General features: G+C 38.8%; 3 protein-coding genes across 5 annotated transcripts; all 3 read left to right on the forward strand.

Moving 5' to 3' along the window:
* LOC18778686 (haloacid dehalogenase-like hydrolase domain-containing protein 3) lies at positions 129-3,215 on the forward strand. Of its 2 annotated transcripts, XM_020561961.1 has the most exons (5): positions 154-322; positions 720-790; positions 1,589-1,975; positions 2,260-2,466; positions 2,576-3,215. In XM_020561961.1, exons 3-5 carry the CDS (start codon positions 1,718-1,720, stop codon positions 2,870-2,872), a joined length of 762 nt encoding a protein of 253 aa, XP_020417550.1. In that variant the 5' UTR covers positions 154-322; positions 720-790; positions 1,589-1,717; the 3' UTR covers positions 2,873-3,215. The 2 variants fall into 2 exon arrangements, with proteins under 2 accessions (XP_007211898.1, XP_020417550.1); XM_007211836.2 differs by lacking the exon at positions 720-790 and having other exon boundaries at positions 129-322.
* LOC18779109 (phosphatidate cytidylyltransferase, mitochondrial) lies at positions 7,032-11,090 on the forward strand. Of its 2 annotated transcripts, none has more exons than XM_007214217.2 (10): positions 7,032-7,684; positions 7,796-7,852; positions 7,945-8,007; positions 8,114-8,182; positions 8,355-8,447; positions 8,898-9,002; positions 9,073-9,150; positions 9,269-9,397; positions 9,681-9,786; positions 10,029-11,088. In XM_007214217.2, the coding sequence occupies exons 1-10, from the start codon at positions 7,571-7,573 to the stop codon at positions 10,217-10,219; spliced, it is 1,005 nt and encodes a 334-aa protein (XP_007214279.1). In that variant the 5' UTR covers positions 7,032-7,570; the 3' UTR covers positions 10,220-11,088. The 2 variants fall into 2 exon arrangements, with proteins under 2 accessions (XP_007214279.1, XP_020417549.1); XM_020561960.1 differs by having other exon boundaries at positions 7,575-7,684; positions 8,145-8,182; positions 10,029-11,090.
* Positions 11,484-13,519, forward strand: LOC18781010 (cationic amino acid transporter 5). The gene is made up of 2 exons (XM_020563144.1): positions 11,484-13,127; positions 13,211-13,519. The coding sequence occupies exons 1-2, from the start codon at positions 11,797-11,799 to the stop codon at positions 13,413-13,415; spliced, it is 1,536 nt and encodes a 511-aa protein (XP_020418733.1). The 5' UTR covers positions 11,484-11,796; the 3' UTR covers positions 13,416-13,519.

Genomic DNA, 13,795 nt, shown 5'->3' on the forward strand with positions numbered 1-13,795 from the left:
GTCGAGGTATAAAGTATTTTCTGTTTACTTATAAGAGTTAAAAGGGGCTTAAAAAAGAAAAAAGAAAAAGTGAGGGGTGAAATTTTTAAAACCAATTAATTAGGGAATCAACCACCAAAATCCAGGGACGCTGATACAATTAACTGCCGCTGCTGTATTTGAAGTAATCTGCTTGATAAGCAAGGTGCTTGATTATTATTGTATATAATAAAGACAGGAGCTTTTTGCCTTCTGCTCCATGAATGTGCAGCTCAAGCTAACTTCAAGGACTTTTGCGTTTTCACCTAAGAAACTCGGATTCTCTTCCATTTTCAGCATCTGGGTAGATATGCTTCACAATCTCTTCTTCTTCAGTAATTTTTAATCTTTTTCTTGTTGATGGGATGCTGGGATTGTTTTGTTTCTGTGTCAATTAGAATTTGAGTCAGCTCAGCTGGTATATCTCATCTTTTTCAAGCTGCATTTCTCGATGATATTGTTTTTTTCTTTATCTCATCGGTGGACTAGTTTCATTTCTGTGGTTGATAATTTATTGCAGTTTTCTTCTTTAACGCTTTGAATCTGAATTTTTTATTCGTAGTGTTGACTCGATTGTTTTTGTTTATGTATTTTATATTGGATGGTTTTTGGTAAAGAGAACCATCTAAAAAATGGATTGGAGTATCTGCATTTTTAAGCAAGGCCTTAACTTTTTCTTTTTGGTGGCTGGGGATGAATAGAAAGGCTAACGTTTGCTGATACAAATAAAATTTGGTGTGATTTGGGCATCTGGTGTGATTTGGGCATCTGGGTAAGTTGAAAATCTGATTTAGAAGTTGGATTTGTTTAAGATTCATCCTTTAATTCTTATGTATATCAAAAATTAAATGTTGGGGGAAGGGCTTTTGATTATCATCACGATACTGTATAAAAACCTGTTGAAGTTATCTTTTTTATTCTTGCTTTAATTATCAGCTCCCTTGGCCTAACATTTGTTTTAACAGCTGACAAATGTATCAAATGATCTCCATTAACTATGCCGCTCAGAAATCATTTGATCTTGATGTACAGCATTTGTTACTTTTGTCATTTGTTGAAACAAATGCTAGGTGAAGGGCATACTCATTCTGATAATTAAAGCAATGACTCGTTCATTCTAGCTACGGCTCTTTCCATATCATTCTAACGTTGGATTCTTTCACAAGTCTGTAATTAATGATTTGTGATGTTGGTACTTGATTCCTTCTTTTTCTTTTTTTCTCTGCGTTCAATGCTTTTTAATGTTTAATCTTCTTGTGACAAGAAGCATTGCTTAGGTTGGAAATGTAGACATAGCTGATGCATCTCATCTTTTTCCATTCCACTTTTGTACATTGAGCTACTTGAATTAGAGGACATTCATATTAGTTTTATTTTTACAAGGAAGAAAGTATAGAGAAAAGAATGATATAATTTGTTTGACCCCTTTGCATCTATATATATAAATCTGAGTCTGATGCTACTCAGACAGCAATGTGATAAGATAAAAGCTAGAGAATTATGTCAACACTCATTATATGTAATTTGAACTTTCATATCATAACCTAATAAATCTATTATGAAAATGCAGGGAAAGTTGGAACTGCTGAAGAGGTTGGTTGATCTGCGTGCGGCAATTTTGGTGCTTTGATCCTAACATATACTGAAAGTTCCTACTGGAATTTTCGATTTTGAGGATTCACCACACAACAGTTTTACAATGTCATTATTGTCGAAATTGCGGTGCATTACAGTGGATGTTACTGGTACCTTGTTAGCTTACAAGGGGGAGCTTGGTGACTACTATTGCATGGCAGCCAAATCTGTAGGGCTGCCATGCCCTGATTACCAAAGGGTGCATGAGGGCTTCAAATATGCATATAAAGATATGGCCAGCAAGTATCCATGTTTTGGACATGCTGCAAAAATGCCCAACATTGTATGGTGGAAAGCTTGTGTCAGAGACTCCTTTATGAGGGTAAGATAATGGATATGGCCAGTAGATCTTTTGGCCGGGCTCATTGTGATAACTAGCTTGTTTCCAATCATTTAATGTCCTCGCAAGGTTTGTGGTACTTGATTTATTTGAGGGACAGTGCTACCGACTAACTCAGAGAATTTGCTAAACTAGAAAATGAGAACACCATCCCCCTTAGTAGCATTCTGACAATAAATACTCATCAGCTAGGACTTTGCATAAAATTTTCTTCAATAATTACCTTATTCATGCATTATGTAATGGGCATCTTGATTTTCTGATAGGCTGGATATCATTACGATGAGGAGACATTTGAGAAAGTGTTCCGACGCATATATGCATCCTTTGGTTCCTCTGCTCCTTATTCCATCTTTCCTGACTCCCAACCATTTCTGAGATGGGTCCATGAACAAGGTCTTAAAGTTGGAATTATCAGCAATGCGGAATACCGTTATCGAGATGTAATTCTTCCAGCATTGGGTGTCAACCAGGTAAATAAATTAATCTTGTTTAAGTTGCCGGTATCTTGAACATGCTTCCCTTAGGATTGTCTTGCTTGCATGATTCTCTCCCTGATGGTATCATATCAATTTTTTTCAGGGATCTGATTGGGACTTTGGCGTGTTCTCTGGTATCGAAGGCGTGGAGAAACCAGACCCAAGGATTTATGAGATTGCGCTTGAGAGGGCTGGAAATATGGCCCCGGAAGAGGTTCTGCACATAGGGGACAGCATGCGCAAAGACTATGTGCCAGCAACAAGTATTGGGATGCATGCGTTGTTATTGGATAGGTTTAAGACATCTGATGCTGAGGAGTGGAGGAAATCTGGTGCGGTTGTGCTTCCTGACTTGGAAGCAGCAAAAGAATGGCTTACTTCAGAGAAGTCATCCTGCTGAGGCCCTTTCTCCTTGTTGCTGCTGTTATTTTGAAATTTCGTCCCCCTGATCAAAGAAATTTTGATAACTTTTACTTAACCGCGGGTCTCTTTCGTCAGTTTGTTAAGGCCTCACTTTTCTCTGATTTGATGGGGAAATATGCCACCAGTCAACAAAATGATTTAATCTTCCGGCATACAGATTTAGTTTTCATGAAATGAATTGCTTTGGTCTGGTGGTGGAACCATGGAACCAATGACTGGGCGAGGAAAGCTGTAGCCTTTGTAGCAACCATCCCTTCATGCGTCCCAAAAGGGAAAAAGTTGATTTATTTGAAACAAGACACATGATTTCTTGACCATTAGCTCCTCAAAATGAAGGCATGGTGTAAATCTTGATAAATTACAATGCAAGCAATATGCTTTAAACTCAATCATTTAGCTTCCTTTCCAAACTAGCAAATATTTTAAGCTCTTCTTTCAGATTCAGATAGTAATGATAAATCAGGGATCAGTCACGTTAATAAAGCAGCCTCAACTTTGCAATCCAACTGTCTGTGATCATTACAGGAAAAGATGAGTTCAGCCTGAAATTTTGGCACCCAAGTGAACTTTACCTGATTTTCTATGACATAAATTTCTTTTGCAATCCGTCCTTGTATAGATCACCAAGTGATGAGTTGACTCTAATTGACCCTTTTTTCTTCTTTAAACTTTCTATTATTCTTTTTCTTTTAATATTCATTAGTTTAATAACCCCACTTAAGAATGTTGTTATGTAAAAAATATTGATTTGTTTCAGTTTTTATTTTTATTTTTTGGTCGGAACTTGTTTCAGTTTTTCACTACATTAAGAATGGTCATTTTCACTGGGTCGAATGGGACCAAAGGGACCAGCTACCAAGATGACCCCATTTTTTTGGGGATAGAGATTTAGAGAGACAAAGGTCGCTTCGCTTGGGTTTCTTTTAGCCTTGAGAGCTTTGCTTCTTGTCGCTGTTATTGCCACTTCTGCCTCAGCTTTATATTATTCTATTGCTGTCTCAGCTTTATATAGACCCTCTCTCTCTCTCTCTCCCCCCCTCTTCACCTACTGACTCCTCCTGAGAGGTGTTGAGTGTCTCGACCCTCCCAAGAGGCCAAGCCAATGCACCACAACTACAACAACAGACAAGAAGGATAACCATTATTTGTTGGTTAAAAAGCAGCCATTTTGTTCTTTGGTTATTAAAAAAACAACCATTTTCAAGGAGAAGAAGAAGAACCCATCTGCATTCTTGAAATGCTTTTCACATTTGCAACCACCTTTTCAACCATCAGTGCTTCAGGGATCTGGACGGGACTCTTCAAGCTCTTGGGTTCGGAGTAAAGTTTCTCTCTATTTCCAACCTTTCATTTTCATTCATTTTTCTGTACATTTCTCTTGCACGTTTTTCCTCTGTCTTCTGTTTGAATGATGGTTCACATCTTCATATTGTGACATTTGCAAACCATGTTTTTCTTTTTTGGGTTGTGGAAAATGTAAGTCCTAGACTCCCCAAATATCTCTGAATCAGCTCATTGTTACATTCCTGCTCCTGGGTATTGTTGTGCTAAGTGTTAGCAATGAAATTAGGTTATCAACAAAATGATTTTGATTCATCCTTTGAGCAAAGTTTGAGTGGAAGTTTCAGAAAGTTCACATCTGGTTTACTGCAAAATGATCTGGACTTATCTCCAGGCCATAGCTCAAATGGTAGTTTTAGGAGGTCTAACTCTGTTATATCCACACATAGTATATCTGGCACTTCAGCTTCAAGCAAGTATGCTCCTTCCAGAAGAGTGTCCAAGGGGCTAAAGGACTATGCAAGGAAGCTTGTTGACCTTGAATTGTTCACGCATTGTCTTGAGGATTGGGTTCTGGAAAATTCATGTGAAGATTCAGACAATGGTTTCAGTGCTCCCTTCATGATCGATGAATTGCGGAAGCTTGATGTAGCATTGGAGGGTGCTTTGTTTCAGCAACTCCTCCGGATGCCATGCTCCCCTTATGTTTCCAATGATCCAAATGAAGATGAGTATCTTGCATTAGAAGACTTCCTTCATGCCATAGTGAGTGGTTTATGGCATGCATTTTGGCACAAAAGAGGTCAGCTCCCTCTGTTTGTATCTTGTCCACGTTCTCTTGGATCCAAGTTTTATACTGTAGAAAAGGCGATATCAAGGGGAAGGCTTAAAGAGCTATGTGGTTTAGCTTTGATATCAAAAATGGGAAGTGATCAACAAGTTCACTGGGATCAGATTATGGAGTTTGCACTATTTAAACCAGATATATTGTCAGGGAATGAGTTGAAGCTATCAACTCCCGTTATTTGTGAAGCCCTCTTTTATGGTTTCCATATACTTGTTTCTAGGTCTTTGAGCAAGACTAGAACTGCAAAGAACAGTTCTGTTTTTCTTTTGGTTCTAGATTCTAAATATGGAGGGGTAGTGAAACTTGGTGGTGATCTTAGCAAATTAGATTTAAACTCAACTAATCCATACAAGTCCATGGTTGAATGGATCAAAAATCATGCCGAAATTGGTGTTTCTCCAGTGGACCGAATATGGAACAAATTTGGAAATGCAAATTGGGGGGACCTAGGAACTCTACAGGTACTTTTGGCTACTTACTACTCCATTGTCCAATGGAATGGACCACCAAGGAGGTCGATAGCTTCATTAGTCTCAGAACATAGCCTTCGGCTTCAGAAGCGTAGGATGGAATTCTGCCTCAGTGAGAATGAGAATGTTCTGGTTCCCTTCCAACAATCTAGTCACCAGCAAGGAGAGATTGTTGAAGTTGAGCAGAATAATAATCAAGCTTTCAAAAATAAAGCATCACGTTTAAATCTTAAGCAGGGTGAGGTTTTGCTACTGGAAGATCAACAGCAGGAGCCGAAAACCTTCCTAGTACAAGATTCTCTTCCAGGAGGGAACCATTACCTCTATAGTGCTGTTTGTGTAGATTATCCAACACAGTTGCTGACTTTATACATTGGTGCCCATCCGTCCAGACTTGAACCATGTTGGGAGGATATGAGTCTTTGGTATCAAGTCCAGAGGCAAACAAAAGTACTGAACATCTTTAAGCATCAGGGAATTACAAGCAAATATTTGCCGGAAATGATTGCGTCTGGGCGAATTTTGCATTCTGGTCCATGCAAGAAGCAGACCCCGGGGGGTCGATGCGATCATCCATTGTGTGGGACTCCAATACTAGTGACATCTCCAGTTGGTGAACCGGTTTCATATGTAGTTTCTCAAGATGGGCCCCTTTCCCCTGAGGAGGCAGTTCGCTGCTGCAGAGACTGCCTAGCTGCTCTAAGAAGTGCAGCAATGGCAAATGTTCAACATGGTGATATTTGTCCAGAAAACATAATTCGTGTTGTTGACGAACAAGGCTCAAGAAACAACATTTTCTATGTTCCAATATCATGGGGCCGCGCAGTTTTGGAAGACCGGGACAGTCCAGCTATAAACTTGCAGTTCTCTTCATCTCATGCACTTCAGCACGGGAAACTTTGTCCATCATCAGATGCTGAAAGCCTTGTTTACCTCATGTTGTTCATATGTGGGGAAACGATGCAGCAGCAGGATTCAATTGAATCTGCCTTGCAGTGGAGGGAGACAAGCTGGGCAAAGCGTTCGATCCAACAGCAGCTTGGTGAGGTTTCAGCTCTGCTAAAGGCATTTGCTGATTATGTGGATAGCCTTTGTGGAACACCATACCCTGTTGACTATGACATATGGTTGAAGAGGTTGAGCAGGGCTGTGGATGGCGTAGGAGACAGAGGTAAAATGATTGAACAAGTAGCCACTCCATTGAGATTGAAGGATGTTGCTGAGTCCTCAGGAACATCTGGAGGTGGTAGCTAATTTTTCCATGTGGGAGGTCCAAGTTTTTTTTTGGGGGGGGGTTGGTTTGTTTTTTGTAATTACATTTGGTGAGATTCCACTGCATTTTCTTTAAAGGGCTCTCATGGGATTCTAAGATCCCAAGTTTGGTTTTTTATCCGGCATTGTGATTGTATGGATTGAGCGGATTAAAATCTTAATTGTTTTTGCTCAGAAGTTCTTGTTTTGGATTATGAGATTATGCTCCCTTTCAATTGAACTGAAAAACACAACACTAATGTAAACCACATTTTATGTTCACAAAAAAGGAAGGAGAGATTTCACACCAAAAAAAAAAAAATCAAATCCCTGAAAGTTCTTACCAGGGATGGAGAGCTAGGACGGGATAGTATAGCCATACCCAGTCCCGAACCGGTCTGTTGCCATCCCTAGGTGGTAAGGTTCAAATAGCAACACTTTTTTTTTTTCCTTCTAACAAGTTAAATTGTGTAATGAAAAAAAAAATAGAACCTAATAAAATGACCGTTTTAGCCTCCGACCTTGAAGAAAACCGACCATAAAGGACCCACAAAGGAATAGCATCCATCCAGTATCAGGTATCCAACCGAATCACCAAAACCCTAAACCCTGAATTTGCCATTTTCCGCAGAACCTGTATTTAAAAAATAATAATAATAACTACTTTGAAAATTTGGAAAGACGAAAATATTATGGAACTTGTGTAGCTAAGAATGAAGAGTTTGACTCTGAAAGACCGCATCTTGGCTTGCACTTGATGTGTTTGATGAAATTCCTCTTCAATCTTTCTTCAGAATACTAATGTCCTGTGAACTGCTAGCTTAGTATGGAAAACCACGACAAAGCCCAGCTTCAAAGTTTTCTCAAAACTCTTCCCCCTGTTGAGTTCTGCTGTGTCTATGGCTCATCTCTCCACCCCAACAATCCTGGCAGTGCAAAGGTTTCTACTTTGCTTCTATAGCTCTTTTTCACTCTTTTAACAATTGTTTGTTTACTTAAACTTTATAAATTTTGAACTTTCGCTTTGCATTTGTGATTTCTGGATTGATAGTCAACCATGGTAGATTGCATTCTTGGTGTATCAAATCCCCAACAATGGCATTCCGAGGTAAGCTTTAGACTTCAACACATACCATATGTCTCTTCTGGATGTTTCAATAATTAATCGTGATGTTTACTAATTTGCGTATGTACAACTAGAATCTGACATTGAACAACGATCATTATGCCGCGTGGATGGTGCTTCTTGGTGGGGCAAGACTGGTACTGCTCTCTCTCTCTCTCTCTCTCTCTCTCTCTCTCTCTCTCTCCGCTTCCATGTTCGGTTCTATTTTAATTGATTCTGACACAATAGACCCATACATGCTAGATTACTGACGTTGCAGATGAAATTGGTGTAGGAGTGCACTTCAATCCTTTTGTTAGCTGGGACGACAAGGTACTGATCAGTCAGTCACTCGTAGATTCAAGTCTAGGCCGTTGCTTTGGTGTCTGAGCCTTCATTTCATGTTTTAAACTGATAGTGCAAATAGTATTTTGGTTCACATTCTGTTATCTTTCACATCTTGTATTTTGTTACACATTCGTCACACTTGGTAATTTTTTTACAGATGTTCAAGTATGGGGTTGTTCGCATGCACGACTTGGTTCAGGACATACTAAATTGGGAGAGGTTCTATTTGAGTGGCCGATTACAAAAACCAGTATGTCTTCTTCATTGATTCTCATTTTTGTGCGTGTCCTTATGCTTGTGGAAGATTGATCTTCAGCTTCATATTTGTCCTTCGTTCCTTTTGATTTTAGTTAACTTTACATTATTTTATAACTAGCAGCACCCTTGACATTGCAATAGGATGATAAAAGTTAAAAGAACTTTCAATCATATTCAATGATAGTCTTGTAGTGACGTAATTCTAGGGGGAAAAAAAAAAAAAAAAAAAAAAAAAAACCTTTCACTAATTCAATATAACAAATTTTTACCTTATTGAAATATTTTGTGGCACACGCCAATTGCCTGAAACGAATGAAAACTAAATACATCTTCTTATGCTATGCTGTTGAAGACTCAAGACTTGGATTGTCTCATCTAGTTCATGTGGTCATATATTGTCTTTATTTCTGAACATGAGAGTTTTCAATGTTTTTTTCTACAGGTTCATGTACTTTTGGATAATCTGGATGTCACAAATGTAAACTCGGTTAATTTGAGGGCTGCAATGTCTGCAGCTCTCCTTCTTTTGCCATCCAAGTTCACTGAGGTCTGATTCTTTGTCACTGCTCAATGATTTTAAATTTTTTTGGAGTTCTAACATTTTCCAACTAATGCAGGAAGAACTGTATGCCAAAATATGTAGCCTCTCGTATATGGGCGACTTGCGTATGCTTTTTGCAGAGGACAGAAATAAGGTAAAGCTCAAGCTCAATCAGTGGTTACATAAATCCACAAACTTTCATTCACTTGTTGGGTCTTGTGATTATATGGCCAAACATAATCTATTTTCTTTAATTACATTATCTACCGCAGGTGAAGAAAATAGTACAAGGGCAATTTGAATTGTTCCGTTCGATGTATAAGCCATTTATTGAAGAGTATGAGACCAAAGAGTTGTTGAGACGCTCAATATCTGGGAATACTCAACCAATCATATCTCAGGTCTATTCTAACCCTTAGGTTGCAGTGTGAACTCGATCCAACATTACTTTTACGGACAAAGAGTTGATTTATAGCTTCTTATAAATGTTGAAAAAGAATAAGAAAAAATAAAAACAGAAGCGTTGATTTAATGGGTGTATGGAACCTCATTGCATGTTTTAGAACTTAAGCTAGATACCAACTTTAAGACTTCACTAGATGGCTAATTCTTCAGAAAGTTATGCTGTGTAGTCTACAGTTCATTGCTTTGAAGCTTAAGATACATTATTACATGTTAAAACAGGATGGCGGTTTATCAGCAGCTCAATCTCTCGTTTCTTCTCTGCCCCCAATGGTCAGAAGCCAAATGGCGATGAAGCTAGGAGAAAAGAAAGTACTGTGTGACTCTGGTATGAACCTTAACTCATCTGCAGTGGCTTTACAAGGACAAAGGTTTCTTAAGGATTGATCTGAGTTCAGATTTAATGATTATACCAGATCCCAAAGTTTTTTAGGAAAATATTGCTTGTTTGTTATAAATGGAAAAGTGATAGTGATTGTGTTTTAACTAGGGTGGTAGTTTAACATATGTACTTGTAACTCTTGAATCTGGATTGTAGTCAATCATTACACTCTTGTACTTCAATTGCAGGTCGAGTTATTCAGGAAATTGTGATTGGCTCCAAAGACGAGGCTGCTAAATGCATGCAGACTATTCTGCAGCGAAAGGTCATGGTTTCAAGTGCAAGACAGGCCGTGTCTGGTCTCCTGGCTGCTGGTGGCATTACTGCCATGAGATATGTTGGTGCTAAAATGAGCAAGGCTTGGAAATCCTGGAGATGATAGCTCTTTATTTAATTTTTTATGCATTTTTAGTGCCAGTCTTGTTCAGCCATAAACTGTTAGCATGAGAGGGACGTGGAAAGCATGATTTTTGCAATTCATCTCATTCAACAAGAAACATAACTTGTATGAGCTCCCTCCGGTTCACTGGTCAATAGGTTTCATTCAAACAAGATATTGTTGTTTGTCCCAAGGAAGAAGAAACAGTTGTTATCAGTGGGCATTTTGTGATAAGAAACTGCGGGAGGAAAATTGAGTTTTGTATGGACATGTACATTTTAATCTTTAATTAAGTCCAAAAAATTGACAGCTGATTGATTTAAATCAAGACTTTGAATTTGAATTATATCTTTGAATTTTCTACACGCTGTTTCCAATAGTTGAAACTCATCTTTGAATTTTCCTACAAATTCCAATTGGATCACTGCATGGGGGCCTCAGTGTTCAATTTTGTTTCACAGCCTTGACTTCACTGCAAGTAAAGGATTGCTCATGGACGGATAGTAGCCCAGGTACATCAATTTCACAGCCTTGACTTCACTAAAAGCTTAGATCAATGCCATTTACATATTTGTAATTACATGTTTAATGGCAAATTTTTCTTCCATAGACTTATTTGGAGAGGGAATATTTGAAAAAAAAAAAGTAAAAACACTTCACGAAAAAAATAAAATAAAATAAGGAAAGTGTATTGCTACTGCTTGTTCTAGTGCTCATTAAAGAACGTTTCATCATCATCCAGTATCAATTTCAAAGGCTCTTCTTGAATTTTGACCCCAAAAAATAAAAGGCTCTTCTTGAAAGACCTTTTTTTTCTTTTTTCTGTCTTAATTAAAGATTTTTTTTTTTTGGCTACAAAAAGATATTCGGGGGAATCAAACATAAAATCTCATATTAAAAAATAACGCTATTAACCACTTAAGCTACAAAATCTCTTGTTTAACTAAACAATCTTTAATTTGCAGCTCCGAGGCATATGATTCTATAAATAGATGTTAAAGCAAGTGCATAGTCTGTTATATGGTATTTTATAATGCACAGGAAAAATGGTCGTGGTATGAGCTAAGAGGCCAATAGTCCATCACTCTCGTGAAAGCGAGACCGATGTTTAATAATAATAAAAGGTATTTATTATTTCTGGCTTGTTCATAAACGGCAGTATCTCCATTTATTATTCGGTAGATAAAGACAGACAACCCGGCCAAGCAGTGGAAACTTCACACAAAATGGCAATGCAAGTAGTGAGAGATTCTCACAAAATGACAATGCAAGTAGCCATTATTCAAGTCAACATTACAGTCTTCTGAACAAATCATATCAAATATACCAAACAATCCAAGAAAATCAGCCCACTAGACTTGTAAGTTAAAACAAGCTTTTACAAGTCTCTTAAATCGTCTGCATCATTTGACTTATGCATTGAGCTCACAACCTCAGATTCACTATCAATAATTGAAGGAATAATTCAGGAACTGGGAGATAAGATTCCAAATCTCAGGACAGGATCCCATATTCTAGCATTTCACATTGCCATAAGAGATAAGTGCTAGGGAAGGACACAAGGGAAAAATAGAAAAATGGGTTCCATGGGAGTAGCGGGTGAAGAGGTTCAGCCAAGAAGTTACTGGAGATGGAGCAAACAAGATTTCCTACCAGAAGAATCCTTTCAAAGTTGGAGCACATATCGGACCGCCCTGTCACAAACAGGCTACAGGTTCAAGAACCGTCTCATAAGCAGATCAGATGATAACAATGAGATTGGGGAACTTCCAAAGCGAAGTGAAAATGACATGAAGCGTTGCCTCACATGGTGGGATCTCATCTGGTTTGGATTTGGTTCAGTAATTGGTGCAGGCATCTTTGTGCTTACTGGGCAAGAAACTCATGACCATGCTGGACCAGCTATTGTCTTGTCCTATGTTGCTTCCGGTGTCTCGGCAATGCTCTCTGTCTTCTGCTACACAGAATTTTCAGTGGAAGTCCCTGTGGCAGGTGGAGCTTTTGCTTACCTGCGGATAGAATTAGGAGACTTCATAGCATTCATAACAGCAGGAAACATACTTCTTGAGGGCTTTGTCGGAAGTGCAGCAGTTGCTAGATCATGGACTTCTTACTTCACATCACTCTTGAATCGTCCCTCCAACTCATTACGCATCCATACAAATCTGACGGAGGGGTTCAATCTACTTGACCCAATAGCTGTTGCTGTTCTGACCATAGCTGCAACAATTGCAATGATCAGCACAAGGAAGACCTCTTACTTAAACTGGATAGCATCTATAGTCAATAATGTTGTAATTCTGTTTGTGATAATTGCAGCATTTATCCATGCCAACCCATCAAATATGAAACCCTTTTTTCCGTTTGGGGCTAAAGGAGTCTTTCAAGCAGCTGCAATTGTTTACTTTGCTTATGGAGGATTTGACAATATCGCCACCATGGCTGAAGAAACCAAAAATCCATCCAGAGACATACCGATAGGATTAATTGGATCAATGTCAATCATCACTGTCATATATTGTTTAATGGCAGTTTCACTGCCTATGATGCAGAAATACACAGATATAGACCCAAATGCAGCCTACTCTGTAGCATTTCAAAGTGTGGGCATGACATGGGCCAAGTACCTGGTAGCCCTAGGTGCCCTGAAGGGAATGACCACTGTTCTTCTGGTCGGGACACTTGGACAGGCACGGTATATCACTCATATTGCACGAGCCCACATGATTCCACCATGGTTTGCTCTTGTCCATCCAAAGACAGGAACCCCCATAAATGCTACACTCTTGATTGTCATTCCAAGTGGTTGTTTGGCTTTGTTTTCGAGCTTGAATGTCTTGGCAGGTCTGTTATCAGTGAGCACACTCTTTATCTTCATGATGATGGCTGTCGCACTTCTAGTGAGGAGGTACTACGTGAGAGAAATCACCCCACAACAACATCTTTTGAAACTAGTCATTCTCTTGCTGATCATCATTGCTTCTTCCATAGGGACTTCGGCTTACTGGGGACTAAATCCCAATGGTTGGGTTGGTTATGTCGTGACAGTTCCTCTCTGGTTCTTTGGGACTTTGGCAATGGCAGTATTTTTACCCCAACAGAGGTCACCAAAAGTTTGGGGGGTTCCACTGGTTCCTTGGTTGCCATCCTTGTCAATTGCAACAAACATTTTTCTTATGGGCTCTCTGGGTCATAAAGCTTTTGAAAGATTTGGAATCTGCACCGTAGTAATGCTTATTTACTATGTCTTCTTTGGTCTGCATGCAACTTATGATATGGCCCATAAGCAAGACCAGCCAGAATCCCTGAAAGTCGATGACAGCAACTCAGAGGGAAGGCTGAGCCTTGAAATCTCAGTACCGTCTGAAGGTTCTTTGTAGGAATGCTTCTTCAGTTTCATTTTATATTATGATGCAACTAGTTTTGAGAACAAATTATTCTTAATGTAACAATAAACAAAACTGTACTACTTGCAGCAGTGTGATTATTACACAAATATCAGATGCCAAAGTAATCTTTGGTTTTGGATAAATAATAGAATGCACGCTGGACATATGAAAAATAAAAACAAATGCA

Source organism: Prunus persica, chromosome G4, assembly GCF_000346465.2.
Source record: "Prunus persica cultivar Lovell chromosome G4, Prunus_persica_NCBIv2, whole genome shotgun sequence".
In the NCBI taxonomy this organism is placed as follows: domain Eukaryota; kingdom Viridiplantae; phylum Streptophyta; class Magnoliopsida; order Rosales; family Rosaceae; genus Prunus; species Prunus persica.